General features: G+C 42.4%; 1 protein-coding gene across 1 annotated transcript in view; it reads right to left on the reverse strand.

Annotated features, from left to right (window-relative positions):
• The window catches only part of ADGRL3 (adhesion G protein-coupled receptor L3), a 318746-nt gene that overhangs the window by 59808 nt on the left and 232841 nt on the right, over positions 1 to 26097 (reverse strand). The window contains exons 10-15 of the mRNA XM_041412143.1: positions 23808 to 23993; positions 21057 to 21095; positions 8425 to 8608; positions 7483 to 7605; positions 5141 to 5349; positions 4285 to 4461 (exon numbers count right to left, since the gene is read on the reverse strand). Coding sequence (XP_041268077.1) covers positions 4285 to 4461; positions 5141 to 5349; positions 7483 to 7605; positions 8425 to 8608; positions 21057 to 21095; positions 23808 to 23993 — 918 coding nt within the window. The remainder of the gene's footprint in view (positions 1 to 4284; positions 4462 to 5140; positions 5350 to 7482; positions 7606 to 8424; positions 8609 to 21056; positions 21096 to 23807; positions 23994 to 26097) is intronic.

Consider the following 26097-nt stretch of genomic DNA (forward strand, 5'->3'; position numbering starts at 1 on the left):
CCATGTGTCACAGACTCTACTGCAGATACAACACATGGCAAGAGCCCACTATTTTCATTGTACTCACCAACCCCACTGCAACTGAGAGGCAGCTAAGGTCAGATTCAGTCATGGAGAGAAAGTGAAGCTTAGGAATAATAATTGCAACCATCATGCTGCTCTCCATGGCTGGATTTCGGCAGCTCTGATTACTCATATGGCATCTCCAACCCAAGAAATGAGATACAGAAGTTGTGCCAAACATGGTGTAGACATCCACCCAGCCAAGCTACCAGAAATGTGAGTTTCTGGAAAAAGCCTGGTTGCAGCATCATCAGCTTCTGCTGTCACAGCAATGGTCCTACTCAGCCCAGTGCCAAGAGACAGCTGGGACATGGTTCCACCACGGCACGGCCACTACCTTTGCTTTGTTCCTCACATTCACCCTGCTCTCAGCCAGAAAGGAAGGGTGCAGCAAGACCGAGCAAGGCTTAGCACTTGCCAGTGTGAGCTACGTGAAGTTTAGAACACAGGCTCAGCCTGCAATAACTCCAGCCTGCTCCTCTACTGCTTTAGGCAATGGACCGCTACATTCCACTTAGACTTCATACATTTTTATTCCTTTCTCTCCTCAGCTTGCCTTATGCTTCCACTCCCCAAATAATTAGCACAGTGTAATCTGTTTGTGGTAAAGAAAAACACCTGAAACTTTCCTATTAATTGCAACAGTAAAACACCTTTCTTTTTTTCCTCCTATTTGTATTTAAAAAAGAAGAGTAAGATCTGGCACTCACTACATACTGATAAGCAACATTTACCTTCCCTGGGGGTACCTTTGCTTATTCTGGTTTGGGTGTTTTTTTTAATTGCATTTTCCCACCAGCTCTGAACTTGCTTTCTGGCTGCATAATTTTCCCATGATACATTTAAGATGTATCTGCTATAATTAGTATGATGCAAAGCACAAGCTTATAAAAAACAACTTGTAAATTTTGAATAATTCTACAGCAATTACATAGGTAGGATGGCTTATTTAACAATGGGATGTGTTCCACAGCATGGGAGCCACCCCTTTTTTTTTTCCAGTGGCTGGAGGGGGACCTACAGGTGAGGGTCCACTGCTGTTCCCAGCAGTTATGCATCCTGCTTGTGTACACAGCCAGCTCTTGGTCTTGGACACTGTTATTTTAGCCCAGTGGGTGAATAAGAAACTCTGAGCCCAACTTATTTTAACAGGCAGAAAGCATCTTCAAATTAAATTCTCCTCTTAATCGGGTACTGTCCTAGTCAAACCAGAATTGATTCCAGCAACTTCTACTCTTCAAGCACACCAATAAATCCCTGCTGCCGTGGTCAGCTGGTGCTATTTTCTGTCCCTCTGTACAAAGACATATTGGTTTCTCACTCTGAAGAGCCAGATGGCCATCAATCACCTCTCCTCAGCAACGCTACCTTCCAGCTCCACCCTGCCACACACACTCTGCTAATAATTAAACCGCAGTCCAGAACTCACAGAGCGGCCACCGAGACCCCCTCTGGAGAACAGGCTCTTGTGCCATGTTACCAGGCAGGGAGATCATTCATGAGCAGATGTGACTCTGGTCAAATTGGTCCTGGTTTTTGATTAGCAGGACTATGATGTCTGCTCCCCAAGATGCCCAGTTTTCAGTCTCATTAGGCAGGGTGCTGTGGATACTCTTTAAAGCAACGGATGTTCCCTATGGATCCAAAAATTCAAACTGAAGTAAGAAAACTACAAATCTCAGTCATGGGAGAAAATTGTTTCTGTTGCAAAACTCCCAGGATATTATTAATTATTGTGGGTATAACAGTCCTTTTTAGAGATCCTGGTCATTGCCAGAACACTGGTCTAAGATGTCTTGCAGAAACACACTACATCATTTCCCCAAGGATCATTTCACCTCCAAAAACACTAACAGGTCATGGAATGACTGAGAAATGCCTTTTTGAACCAGCCACAAGATAAAAAAATGGCTGAAAAGCATATCTATGAGCAGTGAGCATGAGTCAGTGAATGACAACAACCCCCATTTGTTTTTAAATCGCTACTTTTCCAACCCAGCAGGTATTGTGCCACCAAGACTTTAAAATCAGTTCATTACAATGGCATAAGAAATGTCACATAAGCCACCTTCTATGCCAAGAGCCACATGGTCACCTCCACCATGGAGTGAGACAGTGCCACCAGCAAGAGCAAGGTGACAAGCAGCTGGCAGGACAAGTTGCAAATGTCTGCATATTTATATCTGAAATATGTGCCTGTGTTATGTGGGAGGAAACCCTGCCCTGCCTTTGCCCTCAGGCCAGGATGATCACTGAAGTGGACATGCCAGGAAGCTGTCCGGTTGTATCAGAGTCAACAAAGTGGAGCCAATTTGGCTCTTACAGCAATGGTACTTTGGCTGCAGCCAAATGATAAAACATGACCTGAAAGTCTTGAGGGCAGTTGTTAACACCCAGAAACTGCAACTAGCTAATAGCACACTGGCTTTGCACTCGGGAAGCTTCCAGCTGCAGCTCTTTCCAACCTGCTGGATGAACATGGGCGAGGAAGGGTCTTACATACTACTCCTGCAAGCTGAGACAACAGCAGCTCTACTTGTCTCACGAGGTTTGGATGGGAAGTGCAGACAAGGCTGACCTATCTGCACTCTGAGAAGAGGCTTGTTGAGCACTGGGCTGTATCTGCACCACGCAGTAGCGATCACCCCCATTCACACCAGTGGAGCAGATCACTGTCAGCACTTCCCAGCTGCAACCTCTGACTTCAGTGACTCAGGCATATCTGCTAATTCCAGGTGGGTGATAATGAGCCAAACACACATTTCTCATGAAAATTCAAGCAGTTGTAGGAAACTGGCAAAAGCAGACCTGGACTGCAGAATGCCATTAACCTGTAAACATATGCTCTGAATAGGCCTTTTCTTCAGGCATCTCCCAGGACAATGGCACAAACATTTACTGGCATGTTTCCTGAACTAGGACTGACTCCAGCAGAATGAAGTGGTTACCACAACTTGCAGGAGCAACAGATATATCCTGCCCCTCTCAGCTGGACCCAGCTGCTGTGTGAAATGTGCCTCCAGGCTCCCATTTCTTGTTTTGCAGAACTTTTGTCATACATGATGCTTATTTAATATACATTTTATTGCAGCTCTTCACATTCCTCTTCAGATTATTAAGTGGAACAGAAATACACCAAGCAGTGACACTGGAAGACTACTTGAGAAAAAGTAGTTTTAAAACCATAATAGCTTTTGTGGTTATGGTAGTCATGGAAGTGAATCTGAAAAGTTCTGACTGCATGGAAGATGCCAGTTCCATATCTAGCTCAGAGCTGTGGATTTTGCTGCTGTGCCAGGCACATGAAATGGAGACACCACAATGAAGAAAATGACTAGGCCAAAATGTTTTGGGCATTAGGGCCTTCTCTTCTTTCTCCAGCAGTTTGGACTGTTCTCAACCAAAGACAGCCAAGGCAGCTCAGGAAATGGAGGATCATCTCAACCATTCTCCTGTTCTTGAGTAAAATCCCAAATGTGTGCTTCACTCCCAAAACCACTGCTACCATGGAACATCTACCTTCAGGATTAACTTCTTTAGCTCCAGTGGAGTTAGTCATGTGAAAAGCCAGATTTACACCATGGACATAAATGCAGGCAAGGGAACCAGCTGGTCATGCACTGGCCTCAAGTAGATGCCAAGTCTATACAGGATGGTATCAGAAGCTTCCTTCTCATGTGTCACACTCTGCATCTCTCTGCCACACAGTGAGATGCAGACAATGTATTTTCCTCTTAGCTGGAAGGAGGAAAACACTGTTGGCTCCACACACGCCCCTCACAGAAACACGTGTTGCAGTGTGTCTGCAGCTGCTGCCAGTAGGACACCCAACCTTGTGCAGTCTGTCTCGTGGGGTGCACTTCTGTCCCCCACCTAGCTACTCCCTGGTGACACAGGGAGGATCCTAAGAGAAAGAACCCAGCCAGGGGATGTTCTGTACTAGTTAGCAAAAGACACAGCAACAGCTAAACCAGCTCACTCGCCATCCCCAGCTCAGAGCTGCCCATGCTAAGAGCCCAAGACAGGCTTTGCATTGGCGTGACTATTTCCTGTTTCACCGCAGAGCAGAAGGAAGACTGACACCAGGTGGTTTCTACTTTCAGAGTTACTGTCACACAGCAACTTCCCAGCTCAGCTCCAACAGTAGCAACAAAATGGTGCCACATATTGACCACTTTTCCGGCTCAGTGCATTGGCAGCTTGGGAATCTGCAATGCCTACCTTAACTTCCACATGTGCCATCAGGACTGCGAAGTTGGTGAGGTGGTTGCAGGAGCATGTGGTGTGTGTCTTGTTAGTTGTCAGGAGGCGACAGCCCTGGGTGGACCAATACCCTGTCATCGTACGCTTCGTGTAGCTCCAGAATGAACAGTTTGGGTTAAAATTTTCTTCTGACTGCTGCAAAGAAGAAATTAATAAATGCAGTAACAATGATAGGCTCTCAGAGATTTCTAAATGCACTACTGAGGCTCTTTGTAACTCTCACCCTTTAATTTTAGATAAACAATTAGCAGTGGTTTATATGTCAAGCATTACTTGCCAATACCAGAGAAAGTTAGATTGTTGCAGCACTCTTTGCTAATGCAAACTTAGTTCTTTGTTCTTGATTAATTTCAGACATTGACTAAATCCAGCTCTTCAAAACCACACTGATTCATTTGCATTGCAGAGCAGAGAAATTAATTGCTTTAAGCAATCAACTTTTGCAACGACCGAGCTTGGCTACCAGGAGGACTAGATGTCCTCTTTCACTGTAATTCCACTTCCCTCTAACATCCCCTGTCACCATGATAAAATAACATTATGGTCTATTCTAATTTATTGGTAGTTTTTAATTACAGAATGATGCGTGTCAGCAACCGAGCAATGGGCATCAGCTCAAAGGAGACACTTCCTTTACTTCTATTAATGCAATGTAAAAGACACCTTCTCCATAAATAACACAAAGAGCAAAGGAACAAAAGTATATTTCAAAATCTAATCAAGGTCTGGGGGCCTCACAGAAGCCAACTTTTGCATCATTTCATTTCAGAAACTGAAAAAAAAAAAAAGAGAAGTGCTTTTTGAACTCACACACCTTGATGTGCTTGACAGTAAACACCACAGGATCAGCCAGGTAAACCTTATTGCTGAACTCTTTATTTATTGCTGCCGTGATGACAGGGGAGTTGACAATGACGGAGTGATTGGTCGACATCGCTTCTGTTCCCAACTTCATGCTGGCATTCTCCGTGGAGAGATAGGTGCCCAGGTTGTTGTACAGCACAAAAGCCACCCTGATCTCACCTAAAAGAGAGGTACCAGGTTAGATAACCAGGTTAAGTCACTGGGGTGGCTTTCTGTTTTTTTAGATTGCAAATCTTTTCTCTTAACCAAATTCAAAACTGCTCTGAGAAAATGTGAAAGGACCAGGATGTGGCACATGAAAACCCACCTCTTGCCAATTCCAGTGAGCACCAAGAGGTGCAACAAGCAGTCCTTGGATAAGAAGGGCAGAGCTCCTTCTTCCAGAAGAAACTTTTATAAGGAAACAGATGAGCAGAAGACAGACAGGGAAGGTGGGCTTATTTTTGGCATCAGTAGGTGTAACTGGCTTCAGAAAAAAAGAGGCCAGGTAGTCCATTTCCCACCTGACATCATTTTATTCTCCTGGATATACCTGGGAAATGTGTTTCAAGCTGACATGTTGCACAGATGCAGTATAAAACTATAATTTAGTCTGGTAATAAATTAAGACTATCTCAGGATGGGGACAAATCTGGAAGAAGAAATCAAAACCTTTCCAACAGAACTCCAATCTCACATGACAGGTAAAACAAAATTTCACAAATTTCATTTAAAAAGACATTTATTCTCTTAATTTGCCAATCAGATAATCAGAAAAACACCATTATAGAGCCTGCAGAAATCTGAGTCTACCAGCCAACTGTTTTTAACTGAAACCATCCAGTTTGCCTTCTGTTTTGCACGTTATTTCACAGCCTATAAATAAGAATGGAATGTGATTAGTTCGCCTTCATATGTATTAGATGTGGAAAGGTATGTTTTTATATCTATATGAATCACCACAGCACCTGAGAGGCACTGTTGACTCCAAATGTTCCTCCCAGCCTAAATCCTTTTATGATAATTTCATTTGTAGCTCTTTGGTGACTCTGGGCATGTGTCAAGCTGGTGAAAATTGATGGGGTTCTGCTTTGAACAGAACTCCAGTGATACTGTGTTTCGAAATACAAAACTTTCCTTTCATTGCTGCCAACAGATAGCAGCGTAAAAGGCTTGCCCTGTTGGAGTTTTGCTACACATCTTGAGTTTTAAACGGTCTCTAAAAGAGATACTTCTCCTCAAACCCTATGTGCAAACAAGAAAATGGCAAGACTTTCCTTCTGAACCACCAGACCAAACTTTGTCTAAAATTGTTAGAAATTTTAACACATCTGGTCTGGCTGTAATGCTGCCCTATCATTCAATTTTATTTTTTTTCTTTACAGAGAGGAGGGGGAAGCACTGGCACAGGTTGCCCAGAGAGGCTGGTGATGCCCCATCCCTGGAAGCATTCAAGGCCAGGTTGGATGGGGCTTGAGCAATTTAATCTATTGGAAAGTGTCACTGCTCATGGCAAGGGGGTTGGAAGCAGATGAACTTAAAGGTCCGTTCCAACCCAAGCCATTCTATGATTCTGTGTTTTGCCTGCAGTGACCAAAGCCCGTATATGAGTGTTGTCCCCTGCACACGGATTAAATTTCAAAGAAACTCAGAAACAGGACCATGTTGGGCCCACCAATAGAAGCCTATGAGTTTAAAGTTAGTCTACATTGAGGCTGTAGAGATCAACAAATGTGTCTGTTCAAATTCCTGATCTGGAAATAAATGGCTTGGCAGGATGAAGACTGTTAACATATAACATCATCTAAAATTTATGCTGTATCAGGAGGTTCATAAGATACAGAAAGGCACTAAAGATTTAGACTCATAACAGTTAATCAACCTCTTCTGCCATGTTGGCTCATTATTAATATTTGCTAGCATTGTTTCTTCCCTGTACTTTTTCAGATATTTGTATGGTGCCCTGCTGTGAAGCAGTTTACTCAAATGAGCCTCTTATCCCATCTGAAGCCTCCTACTGCAGAAATCAGCAGTTAAAAGCACTTTTCTGGATTCAGCACTGTACCCCGGAAGCCCCATAATTTAAGGATCTGATGCATTTTTACCATCACAAAATACTTTTGAAGGCTGTGAATCACTTAGCAATATAATACATTCCCAGTCAGTCAACATAGCTTGCAGTCAAGAGCATGAGAAAATGACACCACTGTTAATTTAAATATTAACATAGTGATTAATACTTTACTTATAATGGTTAAACACAAAACAATGCCTAAGGCACAGCTGCCTCATGGCCTGAGGTGCCAGACCTACCATTTCGACCATTTTGCTTCAAGGTATTTGCTGACAGCTGAATGGCGCTTCCATGGCCCATGTTCTGGGGAAACTTCAGATCTTCCAGATTCCCATCTGTGCTTAGTCTCGCAACTTCCAGCTCTGTGTGCAAGAGAGACAGACACTAAGAAAAAATCTCCGCTGAAATAATCTTCAGCACGGTATTTCAAAGCTACAAAATGGTGTTCCAGACCAGCTGAGAGGAGAGGAATTAACTTACAGTGCTGCATGCTAGAATGTGTTTGGGCTCCTATTTCTTTTTAAATCTTTGCCCTGAAGAAGTTTTAAATTTAATTAAAAAAAAAAAGCGCACAAATAAATTCTACTCTCTGTGGAAGAGAAAAGACAACCAGTTCTTGTAAACAAGAACCTCAGGATATTAAGGACAACGGTTAAAATGAAAATCTGAGAATACTAGTTCTTTGCCACTGGCGATTGGTACTTTCTGTAAATGTTATCAGTGCTCAGGATCTGTATTCATGGAAATAGAAAGAAGAGTTGTTCTCATTTTACATATGCACAGTGGGAGTGCTGGTGCTTTCCATCATGCTTGTTTTTTAATTAAAATCAACAATCAGCTGAATAAAGACACAAATTTGTATGAAATGAAATACAATTGCCTTACGATGAACAATCCCCCTGTGAAGCTCTGCTCTCGTTGCTCTAGCACAGATTATACCCTCAAAGCCGGGAGTAATAAAGGCAGGTCAGGCGCTTATTTTCCATGGGATTTCAAGGGTAGAGAGCTGCCTTATTCCTTTAGGCTCTTTTGGAAAGACTTTGAAGGCCTTCAGACAAAGGCCCAAGACATATCTAACAAATTGCTCTCCAATTAATCTAGGGACCAAGACCAAAGCTGGGCTTCACAGCCTTTAACTCTTCCACGGGTTGCTCTCGGTACTGATGGGATTTGCCCCTTACGTATGTTGTCAGTGTTCTCCCGGACGATGTCTGTCTTCAGCAGGTTGTCAGCCAGCACGAAGGCACTGTCCTCCACCGTGTCCAGCAGCTTGGTGGCCGCGCGCTGCTGCTCGCTCGCGTTCAGGTCCCTCCAGGCGTTCAGAGCCTGAGGCTGCAGGAGGTTGTTCACCGTCTCCACCATGGCCTGCAAGGTGGAGGGATGGAGTGAGAAAAGGCTCCAGCAAACCTAAAGCACCCAGACCTCTGACATATGCTTAATCCCATCCTGCACACACATCACTTTACAGGGGGATGACAGCATCTCCTTCCCCCACCCATTAGGGCAACCTTCTATACCATTAGATGGGACAGGGAGGAAATACTGATATTATTATAAATGTAGGCTGGGAATGGTGCTTTTCCATAATCATCAGCTCTGGGCTTGGAAAAAGGAGGAATTAGGGCAGGTGGGGAAGGAGGGGTAGGAGGAAGATGACGGTTAAGGAAACATGCAGGAAAAACCCATCTGCAGCACCAGAACTCAAGAGTAGGGCTGGGGTACTCAAAGAAGGTGTTTGGTATCTGCAAAGGATACACTGCCTAAAATATTTCCCACCACATAACCTCTGGCAGGCAGCCATGAAGACACAGAGATAGCTGAGTTATACCACTTCATCCAGAGCAGCAGCAGCAGGTGCCCGTAGAGATTTAGATAAGACACTACATTTCAAATCACTGCATTCAGGAAGGAGTCAGCCCTGTGGAAACTGCTTCAGTCCCTCCTACAGTGCACCTTCTGCCCTGGGCTGCCACACACAAAGAGCTCTCCCATGGATAACTTCCCACAGGTTAATCTGGATGCACATACAGGATCACACAAAACTGCACTGGTCTCATGACTGCAAAATTACTGCAGTAGAAGTTACCCAAACTGAAGGTTTTTCTCAACCTAAGTCCTCCGCTTCGTTACTAACCAGAGCTGACTCAACCACTTTTCAGTGAACATTTTTTAATGAGACCAGCTGTACCAGTTGATAGAACTGATTGTGCAGAGGAAAAGGATAAAAAAATAAGCTACTTTGATCATGCTTTCTTCAGCTGGTTAGGGTCTAGTCACCAGGAAGGCCTACCCCAGAGAGAAGGCACCTCCACTGCCAGCTAAGGCTGACTGGAGAAACCAGCCTCCCATTCAAGATGAAATTGCTGTTTGTAATAATTTTCTATATGCTGAGCACAGAAGCATCAAACCCACACCTCTGCTCTGCAAGCTGATGACAGTCCCATGGGACTTCAACATTTTCCAAGCCTAAAGTGTGCCCCATGGGCTCACTGTCATGGGAATACTTCAGCATTTATTCCTGATACTGTTTCTAAACCCAGGGGTGGAAAGAAGCTGTGGCACAGCCCCTACTCCAGCAGAGCCCCCAGGAGGAGTGCTACAATGGCAACACGTGGCACAGGGAATCCTGACTCACTCACCAGTCATGGTCAGGTGCAAATGAGCAATGGGAGGATATGATCACATCAAACTAGAATTTATTGCTATATCCACATGACCTTAACAAGCATTTCAATTACAGGAAGGTTCGAGGAGAAAAAAGGCAGCTAGAACTGCCATTGTTGGTGCTTTTAATCCCAGCAAAGATACCTACCTATGGAAGGTTTCTCACACCATCAGGTTTCTTGTTGGGAGACGGCACCATAATTGGGCTCCTCTGACAGCACAAAGCTCCTACTTTCACAGTCACATTTATTCATGGTCAATTAACTCATTTGTTCTTATTCCAAAGCTCTCCTATACCATAAACAGAACGCCTTGCTCATCTGGTCTTATGTGGAACTTGATAAGCATAAAGAAATTTTTTATAACTGATTATTAAACTGATTTTCCTGAATAGTCTCAAAACTATCTTAACACACTTGCTATGCACTTGCAACAAGCTGGTTAAAATTAGTAGTCAAGAAGAAACATAAAAATCCATAGCATTTAAATCTAATGTTTTTCTGTGGTTTAGAATTTGGAAACATGATCTCTGCAGCTCTTAATAAAATTCTGTAGTATACTTTGGTAGCTTATCTCTTCACAGGCAAAATATAGGTGGTGTTCTTTTCCAGTGACCAAAAAGCTTAATTAGTTTGTGGTGCAGCTTCTGCACAACATGGTGTAAAGACCTTTTATGCCTGGAAAGCAGAAAATGAGGATTTTTCTCCCCTTTCAATGTTATCACACAATTTGCCTTACCTCCATTTAGCTCAGCTCCTACCGGTGTCTTAAATTCTCTGCTAAAACAACATCCTGCATACTTTTATCAATATCTGAATGGTGGAAAATGCCTTTGCAGCAGATCCAGCTCCTGGCTCTGGACAGAAAGGTAATGTCTATTCATGAGAATATGAAATATTTGCATTACAGTGAAACATCTGCTGCAAAGACTTTACCCCAGAAAAAAATATTTTATCTAATGCATTACTTTTTTTTTGTTTGTTTTAGATGTGCACATACATGTGCATGCAAGTTTGAGAGAAAACATCAATTAAGCCTAATGTAGTGCTTACTGCATCATGTGCACTCCCCACCCAATGCTGAGCATCCACCCTCTTGAAGTGACTAACCTGAAACCAGCCACTTCACATCACTTTGGGTCTGGGGTCAAACAGAAAAGCTCCAGGAAGATTTCCAAGGACTTTGGGTCGCATCCTTACCACGTATCTGAACAAAGCTGGTAGACCGTCTTTGTTGGCATTACATCCGAGATTAATTTAGTCCCTAGCTTTTCCCAGAGGGTCATTCTCCTCACCTGTCTCAATGCATTAATCAAGTGCTCCCCACATTATATTTCTGAGTGCAGCACTTCATTATGGCCGAGTGCTGTGGGCTGAAGCCAAGGAGATGAGGTGCTAATGAAATGTTTGCATTTTGGACAGGAGCTGAGGTAGGTGTTTAAATGAAACAAAACAGCTGTTATAGCAACAGTGCCTTGTGAGACAGAGATGCCAACTGGGAAAAGTTGGGCAGGGGAGTTGGAGTTGTGGGAAAGCAGGCACACATGACAAGGATAGGCCTGTGTCTTTACATTTAAGCTGAGCCTTTGTGATTTACATGGGTTTGGCACTTGGTCCAATGACTTTGTAGTCTGACTTAGCTCCAGCACAGAAGAAACAGCTGTGCCAAATCTCCAGGAAAACCTCTCAGTGACCAGCTGGAGGAGGTTTAGCCCTGAGAGGGAACCTTCAAAATGCAGAAGGCATGGGACAGGTGTGTTTGGGAGCTGATGGCTCGATAGGTTTTACCTGAGATCCCTGGGTATCCTGATAAAGGTGGGGACTTTCAGAGGGAGATAGGAAAGCTCTGACCTAGTTCCATCTCCCCCTACTTCTACCATTTAACGTGCAGCCAAGTAGGGAGTCCAGATACTCTCTAGTTTCTCTCTCCCCACTGAAAGGAGAAGAAACTACCCCAAGGATTATCCCCATTTCACCCAAAACCACATGAGATTAAACCCATCCATAAAGAACCAAACATCTGTTTCAGAATGCTGCATGACTTCCACTGAAGACCCTGTCCTTGCTTCCCAAGCTAAAGAACTACATCTCCTGTAGTCTTCTTTTCTTCCTCTGCCTGATCCATCTTGCACATGCAACTCAGCTGAGCTTATTGCAAAATAAAAATGTGGGACTCAGAGCTCAAACATACCTCAACACCATGCACCGCACAGCCTAAACCAATGCTGTGATTGCTTGGAATTAAAGAGTAGACAGCACAAGCACACAGATGCACCAGGAGAAGAACAAAAGTAACTCAAATTAGATCAAGAGAAAGCTTCCATAAAGCACAGCTTGATTGTTTGTAGGCTAAGATCAAATGAGGGAAAAAGAGCATGGCAGAAGGGAGCCAAGAGGGCACACTTTCCATTTTTCTGTGCTGAGATACATAGCACAGCTTTATGCTCTCTGTGATGTCAGGGTATCTATATATGCAAAGCCAAACCCTCTAATTACCAGCCTGTAAAGAGCAACCATCCTGGGTCACAGAATTTTAGACACAGTGGACCTTTCATGTCCCCAGCAGTGACTGCACCTGCGCATCGAGAGAAGAGCAAGACCCTGCTGAGCACAAAATACAAATCTCATTATGGTGATGCCTTTCATTATGTGGTTATATAGAACCACAGGTTGTATGTCCAATGCAAATAAATGTTAATGAATTGTAGACAGAGGTTTTCCCCAAATAAAGGCATGTGCTCATGGTTTCTTGGTTCCATCCTGAGATTACAAAGAAGAATCAAAATGTAAACCTTCCTTCTTAGACACTTACAAATTGATATTAAAAGATGCATTGTAAAAAGGAAATTAATTAGAAGCCTTACAGTAATTATGCATTACTAAAAGGCCAGTTGTATGTATCCCATTGATTTGTTTTGTGACAGCTGCTACATTTCATTAAACTGAATTTTGCTTGTTCATTTATTCTTCTCTTCTCTTCTCTTCTCTTCTCTTCCCCTTCCCCTTCCCCTTCTCTTCCATCCCTCTGGAAACATCTGGTGAGAGTACCTGCCTATGTGGCAGACAGCTAAAACCTAGGAGGTTTGAACTCTGTATATATCCAGTGATACCGTATCTATTTAATTTTTTTCTCACTGTACCAACATCCAAGACACCACTCTTTGATTAAAAATAATTTTGCAATGCAAAATCTCTCTTCAACTGGGACTCAACACTGAAAATCACTAGGAGATGTTAAAGGTACTCAGCTCATTGTCAAATTTGGCACCAGACTGCAATGTGCCACGGCGCTTAAGCATAGGAGCCCTAACCTTAGAAAACCAGCAGCTTTCCTAGAGTCAGGATTTCTCTAAACTTTTATTGTTCATTTTGGCCTCTTGCTAAGCAGCTGATGGAAGATCAAAAATCTCAACAAACCCACAGCTGGAGAAAATACTGCTTTATGGCAAGTGAATACCAGCAGGTCCTACAGGGAATATTGGTTGAATCCTTCTGTTGAGTAATTTTCAAATATGCAGTTTGTCCTTCCTTACCAAGGAACATCTCCTTAAGAAGAGACTGAACACACTGTACACTTTATTTAGCAAGAAACTTACATCAAGCACTTACCTCCTCTAGCAGCTTTGCGAGAACAAGGACAGTGGCACAGGGCAATAAAGTACCACTTTTGCAATTACATCTCTAATTAAAACATCTGCATTTTATGACTTGTAAAGCCCTGTCTCATACTGCTGACGCTTTCTTGATCTCACAGGAATATCTCATGCAGTGCACTTTCAAGAGTTAGGATATAAGGAGCTACAGCCATGTGGCTTTGCATAGGTAGGCTAAAATCACGGCTGGTGCATGAAGCAAGCAGCGCTTTGGTACCCCTGTGCCAAAGGTGTTTGCTAGCACAGACTCATAAAAAGAAATTTGTTCACCCTTCCTGAGAACAGCAGTGCTCTACCTGCAGAGTGCAATCACACAGGCACAGCCTCAGGCCATGCTTAAGGCCTGAGTTTCTGGTCCTGCCTGAGGTCTCCCCATAGAGCTCCAAAACAAATACGTTGTCTTTATCTGAAAAATGCAAACATATAACTCACCCACTTTTTATAACAGCTTCAGGTTTTATGGAAAATCAGCAGAGAAAAAAAGCACAAAACTCCTTTCAGGCCCACACTTCACAGTGCAAATGAAAAACCCATCAGAGAGCAGATGCACTGAAATGTTGATATGGTACAATGATCACAATGTTATGTTCTTTTTTCTTTTTTTCTGACTGGAAAACAGTGGTACTTGAAAAAAGCTTACTTGTCTCCTTGCTCAAGAATAGCTGGTTTTGCTCTGTATCCATATTAAACACCCAGTGCTAAAACAAACCCTTTCCTCAAGCTATCAATATTTGCAAGCCTCCAAGCTAATTGAGTTAAAGGCACAATCAATGCCATTGATGACAAATTCTGCTGGCAAGTTCTGCTGGAAGTTGTCTGATTCTTGCCTCTGGCCAGAAGAAGCACCAGTACAAGAGAAACTCCCATTAACTCTGAATGTACCTGGTACAGTAGGAAGAGAGGACCAGCATGAAAGTATGGATGTGGGAACACAAATACTTCTGGAAAGATTATTGCATTGAAAGGGACCAGATGAGGAAATGACATGTCTTTTTGGAGTGGCAAATGAACAGCACCTCAACCCCACTACACAGGCGTCATGATCAAAGATTACACTCAGCTGCTGTGTGGGACTTCAGGACAAAAAGGGATGCACATGTAATTTCTTCAGCTTCCTAAACAAGGAAAATGTTATTTGGCTACATGATGGCTTTAAATCCTACTTTTTCACTGAAAAGTGCCTTCAAATCTGTCTGACAAGGCTCTTCACTCTTGGATGATTTCTTTTCTTGCCATTTATTCTTTTAATTCAAAATCAAAATTTATCTCTCGTCAAAGCATCAGTAAGCAAAATGGAGACAATTTCTTACAGGGAAGCCCAGCCACTGTCTAATGTTTTTTAAAAAGCAACATGGTCATCAGAAAACTGTTGTAACATTCAGTGGAATGTGCAAACATATTTAGACTGAAAGGAGCTCAGCCAAATAAAGAAATCATTAGAATATCTACTACTAATCCTTGCTTCTGTCTTCAAAACTAAGCCAGAAGCACTAGCCTACATTTGGTACCAGAGTGGTGATTGGCAACAGATGGTATCAGTTTTGGTGAACTGAGACAAAGCCTAGTACTCATGGTAAAGGCAGGAAGAGAACTTCCCATGATCATGCAGAGGAATTTCTAAAATTGCTCCACAGATTAAGAGTAAAGGCTGCCAAGAGAGAGCATGCAACCCTCTCTCTTCAACTATACAGAAAATGTTTATGCTGTGGCTACAGGAACTGTACTGACTCAGAAATGGCCTGAATTCCAGCGGTGCTGAGAACTCACTGTAGTGAGAAGAAAGGCACTGACCTTTATCGAAATTAGGCCATCTACAAAATGCTTAACTATGGAATTAATGGTCTTTTACTAGGTATGCAAGGTTTGCAATCTTGGCCTTGAACTACCAATAATCTCCTAATGGGAACATGCAAAAAATAATAGGCGATATGAGAAAGAGAACAAGGTTACAAATTACAGGTTATGGTTTTGCTTTACTTACTACACAAGGAAGAATATTTTAAGGTCAGAAGGCATTTGTAGAACTGACATAAAAGGAATTGATTGGGAAGAAGGAAATAACATACGATCTATTTCATCTAATGAGATCTTCCCCGCAGAATAAGCTGAGAACTGCATTTATGAATCATCAGTATTTGCTGCCCTACTGTTTGGGATTTGAAACCATACAGGCAACTGCTAGAGTAATTACACTAGGGAAGCAAGCAAGGCTGTAGCAAGAAAGGAAAATGCCTCTGACAGGATATCCACAGCCTTCAAGAAAACTCCTGGGGAGTCTGTGAGACTCATCCTTTCCCTCCAGTGGCTCAAATCAAAGGGACATCTCCTGCTGCTCCCTATGGCAATTTACATTCAGACTTTTTACCAGTGACACCAGATACCAGGAGTGACTCAGACTCAAGAAGAGAGTAAGCACAGAACAACACAGAAAACACTAGATTTTTTTCTCAGTTTTGCCATGTGAGAACCTAACTGTAGGTGTAGCTGGGTTGTAGGTGGATGCACATGGGGCCACCTTCCTTTTTAACATTTATGCGAGAAATTTTGGAGTCTGGTCACAAACCCAAGGCTGCTGCTTTGATCCTCCTCTCCCTTAACAACAGGCTCACTGCAGCAGAAACATGCAGGGTGAGGATTTCTAGTTTCACTCTTGCTGACACAAATCAAGTGCGGGTTTCTCAAGCTGTGAAGTATATTAAGTTCACAGAGTTTTAACAAAGGACTACCAAACCACTGAACCTCACTGCGAGTCACACTTCTTTCAGATGTCCTTTTAATTATATTAAATGAAAGTTTTAGGCACTTTGATGCTGATGGGCAAATATCTTGATCTCTTGAAAAAGTAGCTAAAAGTACTCCCTGTAGCTATAGTTAATATACAACATTGTATGCTCACTGCTAGCCAATTTATTCCAGCCACTTTAACAACGATACCTCGCCTGACAGGCTGTGCAGAATAGCATCAGGAGTCAAGCAATGCACAAATCATCAGAGAACTCTCAGAGTTGTTTGACACACACTGCAGAGCTCTTTGTCATACAGCCAATTAAGTGACCAAACAAGGAACTTGAAAACCTTCATTAATTTGCCTCTTCTTTTATATAAATGGAGGTTAGAGTCTTGTCACAGGGGCAACAAGAACACAAGCAAACACGGCATAATTCAATTTGTGCTCCTTCTCAGAGCTGCAAGTTTCTTTCGTTTAGTCTTCATGGAAGCTGCAACCAATCATGCAAGCAAGAGAGAAGTAGGACAAACAGAATTAATCCCTTTAAATAGTACTGGCTAAGTCCCACGTGCACCTTTTATCTGATGAGAACTACTAGGTTAGCAATGAAAAAAAAAAGTCTCTTCTGCTCAGGTCTAAATGCCTTGAATCCTCTGAGGAAAGCCTTTCAATTTTTGCTTACTGCAGCAATTCAAACAGCCCATGTTTCAAATAAGAAATGTTCAGAAATTTACAGGAGAACCAGAACGACAACTTTGCAGTCTCCTGCCACTGTCTGCCACCAGGAGCCTGCCATCCTCTCAGAGCCGGCTTCATGTGTGGCTCTGGTGACACCTGCACCCAGAAGCTCTTGTAATTATCAAGGGGCAGGTGGCACCTCCATCATCTTTGCCATTTGCTATCCAGACCAGTGCAGAGCTACAAAAGAAGGCAAGCTGACTTACAGGACAGCTCAGAGGATGGCACGAACAAAGAGCAGCAAACTCCATTTGATGAGGAAGATGCTGCAAAAGCAGCCCTCTGCTGTCTCCTTCCACCCTTTCCACAAAGCTGCCATTCACACTATTTGTTGTATTCACCAGCCTCTGGCTCTAAAACCATTCATACTGACTTTATAAAATAAACCAAAAGAATGGGAACCCTTTGAAGTTTTTGTCTTCCAAGATCCTCATCCCAAAAGCAGCATGCAATTTCACATGGGAAGAGGCTTCTGGTTTGGCACTGAAGGGAAATTCACTGGCCTCCTGATGCCCCAGAGCTGCAGCTCACAAATCCAAGTGAAGCAAGCAGGTGAGCTCAGACTTTGCAATCAGATGCATGAACATGATAAAGAGACTGCAAGCGCGGGTATGGTATGAGCCTTTAATAAAACCTGTGTTTCCAGCTACTAAATCAGCAAAATTCTCTAAGTTTTTCCCCATGTTTAAGTTTTCTGTTTTAATACAGCCTCACTTACTACATTATGTGAGCACTTAGCCCTTTTTTTTCTTTTCTTTTTTCCTTTTACTACCCTACCTCTTTTCCTAGAGGACAGGAGAACTGCATCCATGGCATTTTATGTTGGGAAGCTGAGAAATACCGAGCACATGACACTTGCTGAGGGGCACATGGAAGAAATCTATGACACCAAACCCAGTTTCACAATCCCCAAAAGGCAAATGATTTCTGTTTTCTACAACTCCAGTGCTTCAGTTTAAGGACAACAACTTTTGGAAAATGAACAAACACAAATACTGAAAAAACTGAAGAAAATTCATACCAGCTTATATCACAGCCACCAAACCAAGCTATGCTAATCAAATGCATAACCCATTGTGACGCATTCTCCCACATGATGACTTTTCCATCCCCTTCCCAAAATAGAGTGCAAGAACTTCAGAAAGGTGGGCAGAGGAGATGTAGATCTCTGCTCTCTAGAAGGCCACCTTCTTTGCCAACGGAGCACCTTGCTGAGGCCACTCTGCCACCTTTTTATACAGCTTGGTCAGCTCAGTCTCAACTGACTATTAATTAGTATCACAAATTAAAAGCCACTTAGCAGTTTCTTAGCTATCACCATGACTGAAAAATCTTCCAGCAACTGTCCAGTCTTTGTATTAATATGTATTCATCATGCCACCTGCCGGGTTGGTTCTTGCTGGATTTTTGAGAAAAAAAACCCCATCATTTACCACATGTGAAACTAAAGAAGCAGCATTTGTAACCTCTATCTCCAGTCAATAAAATCCCTGAGCTTTTAATTCAACAAATACTGTGAAAGTGAACAAATTAAATCCATGTTTGTTTTAAAGGTACCCAAAGAGATGAGGTGATAATCTGATAATGCATTCCCAGTTTTATGTTTGAATAACTTGCAAAATTTCTCCATCCACTTTGCATATTTATTTATAGTAATTTATTTTGGGCTTAAGAGGACTTTACACACCAATTGCTACAGGGACTCTGTCCTGGCTACTTAAATTGGTTAGCCTAAAGAAAACAATAAGACTGATTTTAGCAATTATTATCTTCTCAGGTCACCCTCCTCCTTCCAAAAAAAGCACCTTTCCTCAATGGCACTTTGATATTCATAGTTCCTGGACATCTCTAGCATAAACATCATACTGCACCTTCCTTTGTCTAGGGAGCACAGAATTGAAGGTATGCTTCCAGCCCTCTGAGCCAAATTCAGCCAGAGATGTTCTTGACAATAATGGGATCAGCATGAGGAGATCATGTCAGCAAAGTTGAACACTGTTTCTCTGCCATCAACGCCACATATCCCAGTGACTTCCCATGTTCCATTGACTTTACAAAGCCCAGGGGGCCACCACTTAAGATTTGTTGAAAAATCTCTGCTAAATTCCCTCAGCCAGCCTAGACATTTCCTGGTAAAGGATGAGTAGCCTATAACAGAACTATCTGCAATCACATCTAATTGCCATTACAGACAACCTCTCCCTCACTAGATTTTTTGATGACTTTAGCCACACAATTTTCCAAATGGAAGCATACTGAATGAAAATATGTCGAGATACGTTACTTTACCCCCATACAGTACAAAGCAGAGCTGGAAAGGTTCAATTAGGTAACCTAATTCATTCTTCAAGCCCTCTTTTACAGGACTGTCCTCTTCAATACATATACCAGATCTGTCCATACCCATACTTAACAGCTCAAGAAATGAGCTTTCATCAGTTTTTATCTACTGAAGAAGTAGATGCGTGATTAATACTTAAACATGCAAGCAACCTTTCCAAGTGAAAAGAAAGGAGTCCTTGAAATTAATGGTAAGCTGAAGTTTTTGCAGAGTATTCAGGCTTTATTCTATCAAGGCCAAGCTTTCTGTATTAAACTCACCAAATCACTACTGTTTGAAAAAAGACAGAAGAGCAGGAGCGTGCATTGGATCTGTGGAGAATGCTTGTGCAGCCAAGGGAAAGGACAGCTATGGATCAGGCAGCACCCAATGTCCCCAATAGGACTCTGCAGCCCTGAGTTAAAGCAGTCCCACCACGTTTCCAGTGGTACCAGTACACAAGGTAGCTAGCTTGGGAGTGAGCACTGCACTGTAAACTTTCCTAAATTCCTTCAAATGCCTACTAGTTGCTTTCTCTGGGATTCCAGGCAAGGGATATGTAACTCCATAACTCATCTTTATCCAGTAATGTATATGGAAGGGAACATGTGACTTTATCTCGTGACATTTTCCAAAGGGTAGACAGCCTACCAGCACAGAGGGGTACTGTTTTATTTCTAACAACCTAGAAATCCACACCATCTAATCCCATTTGCTAAATGAAATGTGTGCTCACAAAATAAAGTCAGTACATACTGTAGGAACTGAAATTTTGCAAGAAAACGCAGGTATAGTCAGCCCTCTCCAGAGACAGAAATTCATTTATGCACATTTCACATATGCATACAAATTATGATCGACCACCCAAAAGAACAATATCAACATTCACAAGCACAAGACAGAGATTAGAAAGTAAAACATTCACATTTCTTAGAGCAGCATTAACTGACCTACAGTATACAAACAGATTTATATAAAAAACTAATGGAGCAAATGCTATAAGGCAAGGTGACAGGATTAATAAGATATCCCAAGGTCCCTCTCCTGAAAAGCCCACAATTGTGATCTTTCCAGAATGCTGGGGCTTGACTTTGTTCACATCAAACACAACATAAGCCTATGAAAGTCAGGCCAGACCTGGGTGAACTTCATGGGATGTTATGTTCATCACCCTATGCATTGTTTGCAGAACTCTCCTCCTTCCAACATCTCTCTGCGAGACACTCTGCATTTCATTCCAATCCCACCTCCTCCCTCATGCTGAGTGCTGCCACTTTGAACTTTTCTGAATTTAGAAGTGCAACAGGAGAAGAAGGAAAACTAAGGAAATGCAGGTGGCAGTAGCATGAATTACATGCTGTAAGCAAAATACAGCTGGTCTGGAGACATCTCTGTGAGCAGCAGTTTTGCATTCTTTACTTGCGCATCTCCGTACTGTCCTGCTCATTCAGATGGCCAGATGAAACTTGTCAGATCTCTCTTTTGTTTTTTTCCACTTTCTGGTTCAGAGATTTTGTCCCAAATTTTTGTCAAGTCTGAGAGCAATGGGACAGGTCGGTGAGGTAAAAAATTACATTATTATCCTGTAACCTTAACCTTAGAACTTGCTGCCACAAAGGTGGTAATAATCAGATTATTCACAGAGACAAGACCCACTTCACAGTCATTCAGTCAAACAACTGGACACGTGTATTAAAAACACAAAAAATACCTGGACATAGGCCCTGCAAGAGCGCTCCCTTTTCTGAAGCTGAGTCCATAAAGAGAGCAGATTAAAGACGGAATAGAAAAAACAAGTTAGTGACAGAACAAGGGAAAAAAAAAAGAAGAAACTGCCCGTGAAAAACCCCTCATTTCTCTCTTAAACAGCTCCTGAAAAACCAACCAAACTAAAGGAATGAGCGTGAGTTAGTCAGCAGTGGAAAACTGGAAGGACTGGCTCCAGAAATGTGGGTTAGTCCTTTTTCAGTAAAGTGCAGCACAGACTGACAACTTTGCAAGAGCAACTGTTAGATGGTAGAAGACTCTGAAGTCTAGTAGAGATACTCAAGACATGATGTTTCCCTTACAGCTTGGAGATCACACGTGACATTTCCATGTCAAACAAGGTTGAAAAGGATGGGGCTGATGATTATTTGCATAAGAGGAGCGTGGGCTCTGCAGTCAGACAGTGCTGATGCCACAGTGAAATATAACCAAACTTCAGAAGAGCAGGACCAACCCCAGGGAGCAAGACTTGTGCAGGACTGCATCCTGATACAGCCTGGACCTGTACAGACCCATCCTGACAGACCTGGGGCTTGGCAGGCATTCTGCAGCAGTGAGCTGGAATTGGTGAGATCTGCATCACTGCAATGAAAGCTCAGAAAACCAGGCTGTTCAGAGCCACTGGCTTGGCTGGGTTTGTTTTTTGCTGATGTGCCTGGTTGGAAATTGCACATCAACAGAGATTCAGGACAACTTGTGCTCTCAACACACAGCAGTGCCATCCCATTAGCGCAGCTGAGAGCCAAATTTGTCCTCGAGAGTTTTGAGGCTCTGAAATAAACAAAATACACCCAGGTATCATGCAATGCCTAATTTCAATTTCTAATTCATCAATTCGGAACATTAGAAATCTTCCTCTGGGTAAATCTGGCCAGTATGAAAACTTTACAGAAACAAATGGAGATCAAAGAAAGCCTTGCTGAAAATTACAGAGCTATCCACTCGGGGGTCTTCCCAGTCTGAAATGGAACAATTATCCCCTTAATTAAGCCTGATCCAGTGGAAAGCATAAAGCTTTTAGTGACAGAAAAGTGGTTCCTGAAAGATGACGGCTTTTAAAAATTCTGATTATGCCAGTTTATTTCAATTCGTTGTACATCAGCTTGTAAAAAACCCACCAGCACAAAAGAGCACAGGTGATTACTTTCAGATCCCCAGCACATTTCCTTTAATGATTAAAAGGATATTTAATAGCTAGTGCTTACTTTATTTCTTCTTTCTGACTAAACAGCACTAAACAAAATTCTTTGCAAATTACTTTTTTCCTATTTTTTTTTTAAATACTCTTGATCAGTGAAGGGGAAAATGGAGCAGTAACTCTGCTGCCTTTTGTTTGCCCAATACTACTTCCAAGTTGAATTCATGCATTCTTAAATGAACACAGAGCAGTTGCTCTTCTAAAGAATTAAGTGGGGAATGAGAGCAAGTAAATTACTGAGCCTGTCATTTGGATCACTGAGTCGCATCGCTGTTTTGCAGGACTTCACGTGGTCCAGAATTTTAATGTGGAATGCAATTGATTTGTATGTCTTGCTTGTGCAATGCTGATGGCAGGGGGAAGAAACCTGCAGTGGGGACCCCAGAAGTGACAGCTGAGCCGAGGAGCTCTGCCTTGGCCAGCCTTCCCCTCCCCTCAGTAACTCATTCCTGTCCCCATGATACAGCCCCATGTCATGTGACCGAAACAAATATCCTAAGGTGAGATAAAAACAAAGATGAAAAATATGTGGTTGCAAAGCTGAATTGACAAAATGTTGGGTGTGGCTGGGATGCGCCCAGAAGAACAAGCAGACTACAACCATGAAACCCGTTAGTAAGTGACATTAATTGCTGGCTTTACCTAATATTGTCAGACATCACCATCATTTCAACAAAGAACCAGGGTACGATTATAACAAATAATGTTATGCTGATGTAACAGTTAATACAATTATCACCTATGTTGTTATAAAATGGCTGGAAGCAGTGCTAATTAAAAGCATCAGGATAAACCAATTCACAGAACATGCAAAGCACATGAGATGCAGGAGTTCAGCTCCCATGCAACTGAAATCTCAAACAATCCTGAAGCCCTTTGCATTTAAAACAGCATCAGTCTACGATAACAACTTACAAGAAAAAAGACCACATTACATCTCTGAAAAGCATTTTTTCTTCATAAAACACCTAAGAAATTTTAGGTTTAGCTGGGATTACTTATTCCTCATATAATCTTGGGACCAAGTTCTGTTCATGCTTACATGAAAGCCAGAACTGTCAGAGTCTGATATGCAGCTGAGAACAAAATTCTGTGTCTTCTTTTAACTGGGTGGCCAATATAACCATGTGCTCATAGACACTGGGGTGCAGCTGATCTTTGTCCTGACAACCAGGCCCACACAATTCACTGTCATAATCCTAGGTAAATCCTATCCCATGTGTTTACATGAGATTCATGATGAAGAGGGCCTTCCACTAAGGAAACCTTCAGCTTTAAATGTGTCCTTACAGAGTCCACAGCTCATGTTTCCGCCCACAACTGGAAACTCCTGGCACCTTTAGCACTATGTAGCAATTCCACTTACTTCTGGAAATGACAAAAGGACTAATAACTCTTCTTAAACCGTGGGCACAGAAACCACACTGTTGCAATGCAGTTAAGGTGCTTCTGGGGCTAAATGACAGGCTATGACTGAAAAGTCCCCGTCGTTCCCACCTTATTCAAGCTGCGCGCGGCGCTGTCCTTCCCGCCGGGAGTCAGGTTGCGGAGCTGCACGTCCAGCAGGTTGACAAGCTGGACCATGGCGGACACGGAGTAGGCGATGTCCCCGGCGTACAGGTGGTTCCTGGTGTGCTCCGCCAGCTCCCGCGCGATGTTGGCAGCCATCTCCCCCGACCTCATCTGCGGGGCAGAAAGCAGAGGGAAAGGTTGTCCCCAGCTGCCAGTGACATGTCACTCCAGTGCCTTCCAGCCCCACATCGTTAACCAGCTCAACTCCCCTCAAAAAGAAGAAAAAAAGAGAAGGAGGAGAAGGAAGAAGGAATAGAAGAATTGCCCAAAAAGTCAACTACAACAAGAGTCTTTGTAGTTTGACCATGAATAGTTTTTTGAGTATGGTTTTTCCAGTCAACCAGAGTGGCTTCAACAATTTCTTCTCACTGGGCACTGTTTTCCATGGGTTCTCCATGCTAAGGAAGGCTTTAATTAGCTTGTCTCATTGGCTTACTGTGCCACTTGAAAAAAAACAATGTAAATAGCCTCTCCTATCAAGAAAAAACAGTTTCTGATTCCAGAATTTTATGAGATGATTTTTGTTACAGCTTCCACACAGAGGAGTTCCTTGTAAAAGGATCAACAATAGATGAAGTAACCCAGAGAAAGCAGAGCAAAAAGTTCACTATTTCCATCTTATTGATTTAATAATCAGGAGCTAATTTATCACTTAGCATCACTTGCCACACTAGCCACTGAAAATGAGGCTAGTGACTCTCAGCACATGTAAAAGCATCCTAACTCTAGAGCAAAAGGCTCAAGCAGAGATCCACTAGAAGGGAAAAGCCAGCATGAGGGTTGGCTGAATCTTCTACTGAAAGACTTGTATCATCTAGTTGAGCCACAAAACTCACAAATAACCTGCAGGGAAATTCACTGTGTAATTATTTGGAAAACTCTCACTTTTTCTCTGTGCTTCTTCCCCTTTCTTGTTCTGCTTTGCTCACCCTATCTGGTACCCCCTTCCTCTTCTGTGCCATGAGGATTTGGGACAGGGCAGCTTGCCACATCTCCTTTCCATGAGCAGCCCACTACAAAAATACCACTGCAGGTTTCTGGTCTTCTACTCATTATCTACCAGTCTGTGATCTGGAATGCAAATCCATGTGGAATATGCCTGGGACAAGGAGAAATTATACAGGATGACACATAAATGAAGTTCCCACTTCTCTGTCAGACTCAATGGAAAACTCTGCTGTGCTTTTCATATGAATTTTCAATTGTCTTATCTACCAACAGCTAGAAATCAGATGTTTCTCTTGTTCCCTCACTTTCGGGTGCTTATTATAAAAGCAAAAGGAAAGATTACAGGCTGAGCTTCTACCTCTCTGTAAATCAATTAGCTGAGTTATAAATGAATAACTTACTTCCATCAATTTGACAGCAAAAGCCAATCTGATTTAATGAAATCTAACTCAAGATGTTCATATACTCGTCTTCAGGGAATTAACGCATATGATGATACAGAGAAGATAAATAAAGGAGATAATGTGTTGTTCTTCCCATTAGAGCAATGATAAGATATATTCAAAAACTGAATTATTTCTTTCTTGTTACACAGAAGACTAATGCCATAGAAACCAGATCCTAGTCTTACAGCTGCCTGCTCTCCTAAGCAGCTGAAGGAAGGCACACATCAGCACAGAGGCTGAATTTTGACCTCTGCTGTTGGTTCTCAGAACTTCAAAGAATGACTGCATCAAATCCCTTTACATAAAGAAATCAATTTCAACATTTTCCTGCAGTTCATTGCTGAAGCTTAGCATGTATCATGACACATTGTGTTTGTGTAAGCTCTGCAGAAAACTGAGGGAATTCAAGATATTTTTTACAGATACACCACAGTAAAACCAAAAACTACCCAATATTTGATGTTCACATTTTCCCTTGGACCTATGCAAACTGGCACACTCAGAGAAAAGCAGCTCAGCTGCTATAAAGGCAAACACAAGAGTTTTCTTTCCCTGCAGGCTGCTGCTGCTCCTATCTGTCTGCAAAAGTGATAAAGGCTGGTCACTAATTAACCCTTTTCCTTTTCTCTTGGACTGACCCTAAAAACTGTAAATCTGAGGAATTATACTGTGGCCAAATAAGCAACATAAAAAATAGGCAGCAATGGAAGAAACGCCCGAGAAAAAGGCAAACTAAAGCTCAGAGTCTGTGAACTCCTGGGACACAGAAATATTTATCCAAAGTTATCTTACACACCCAGGTTTCCTGAAAACACATATGG

Source organism: Onychostruthus taczanowskii, unplaced genomic scaffold, assembly GCF_017590055.1.
Source record: "Onychostruthus taczanowskii isolate IOZ18803 unplaced genomic scaffold, ASM1759005v1 scaffold38, whole genome shotgun sequence".
In the NCBI taxonomy this organism is placed as follows: Eukaryota; Metazoa; Chordata; class Aves; order Passeriformes; family Passeridae; genus Onychostruthus; species Onychostruthus taczanowskii.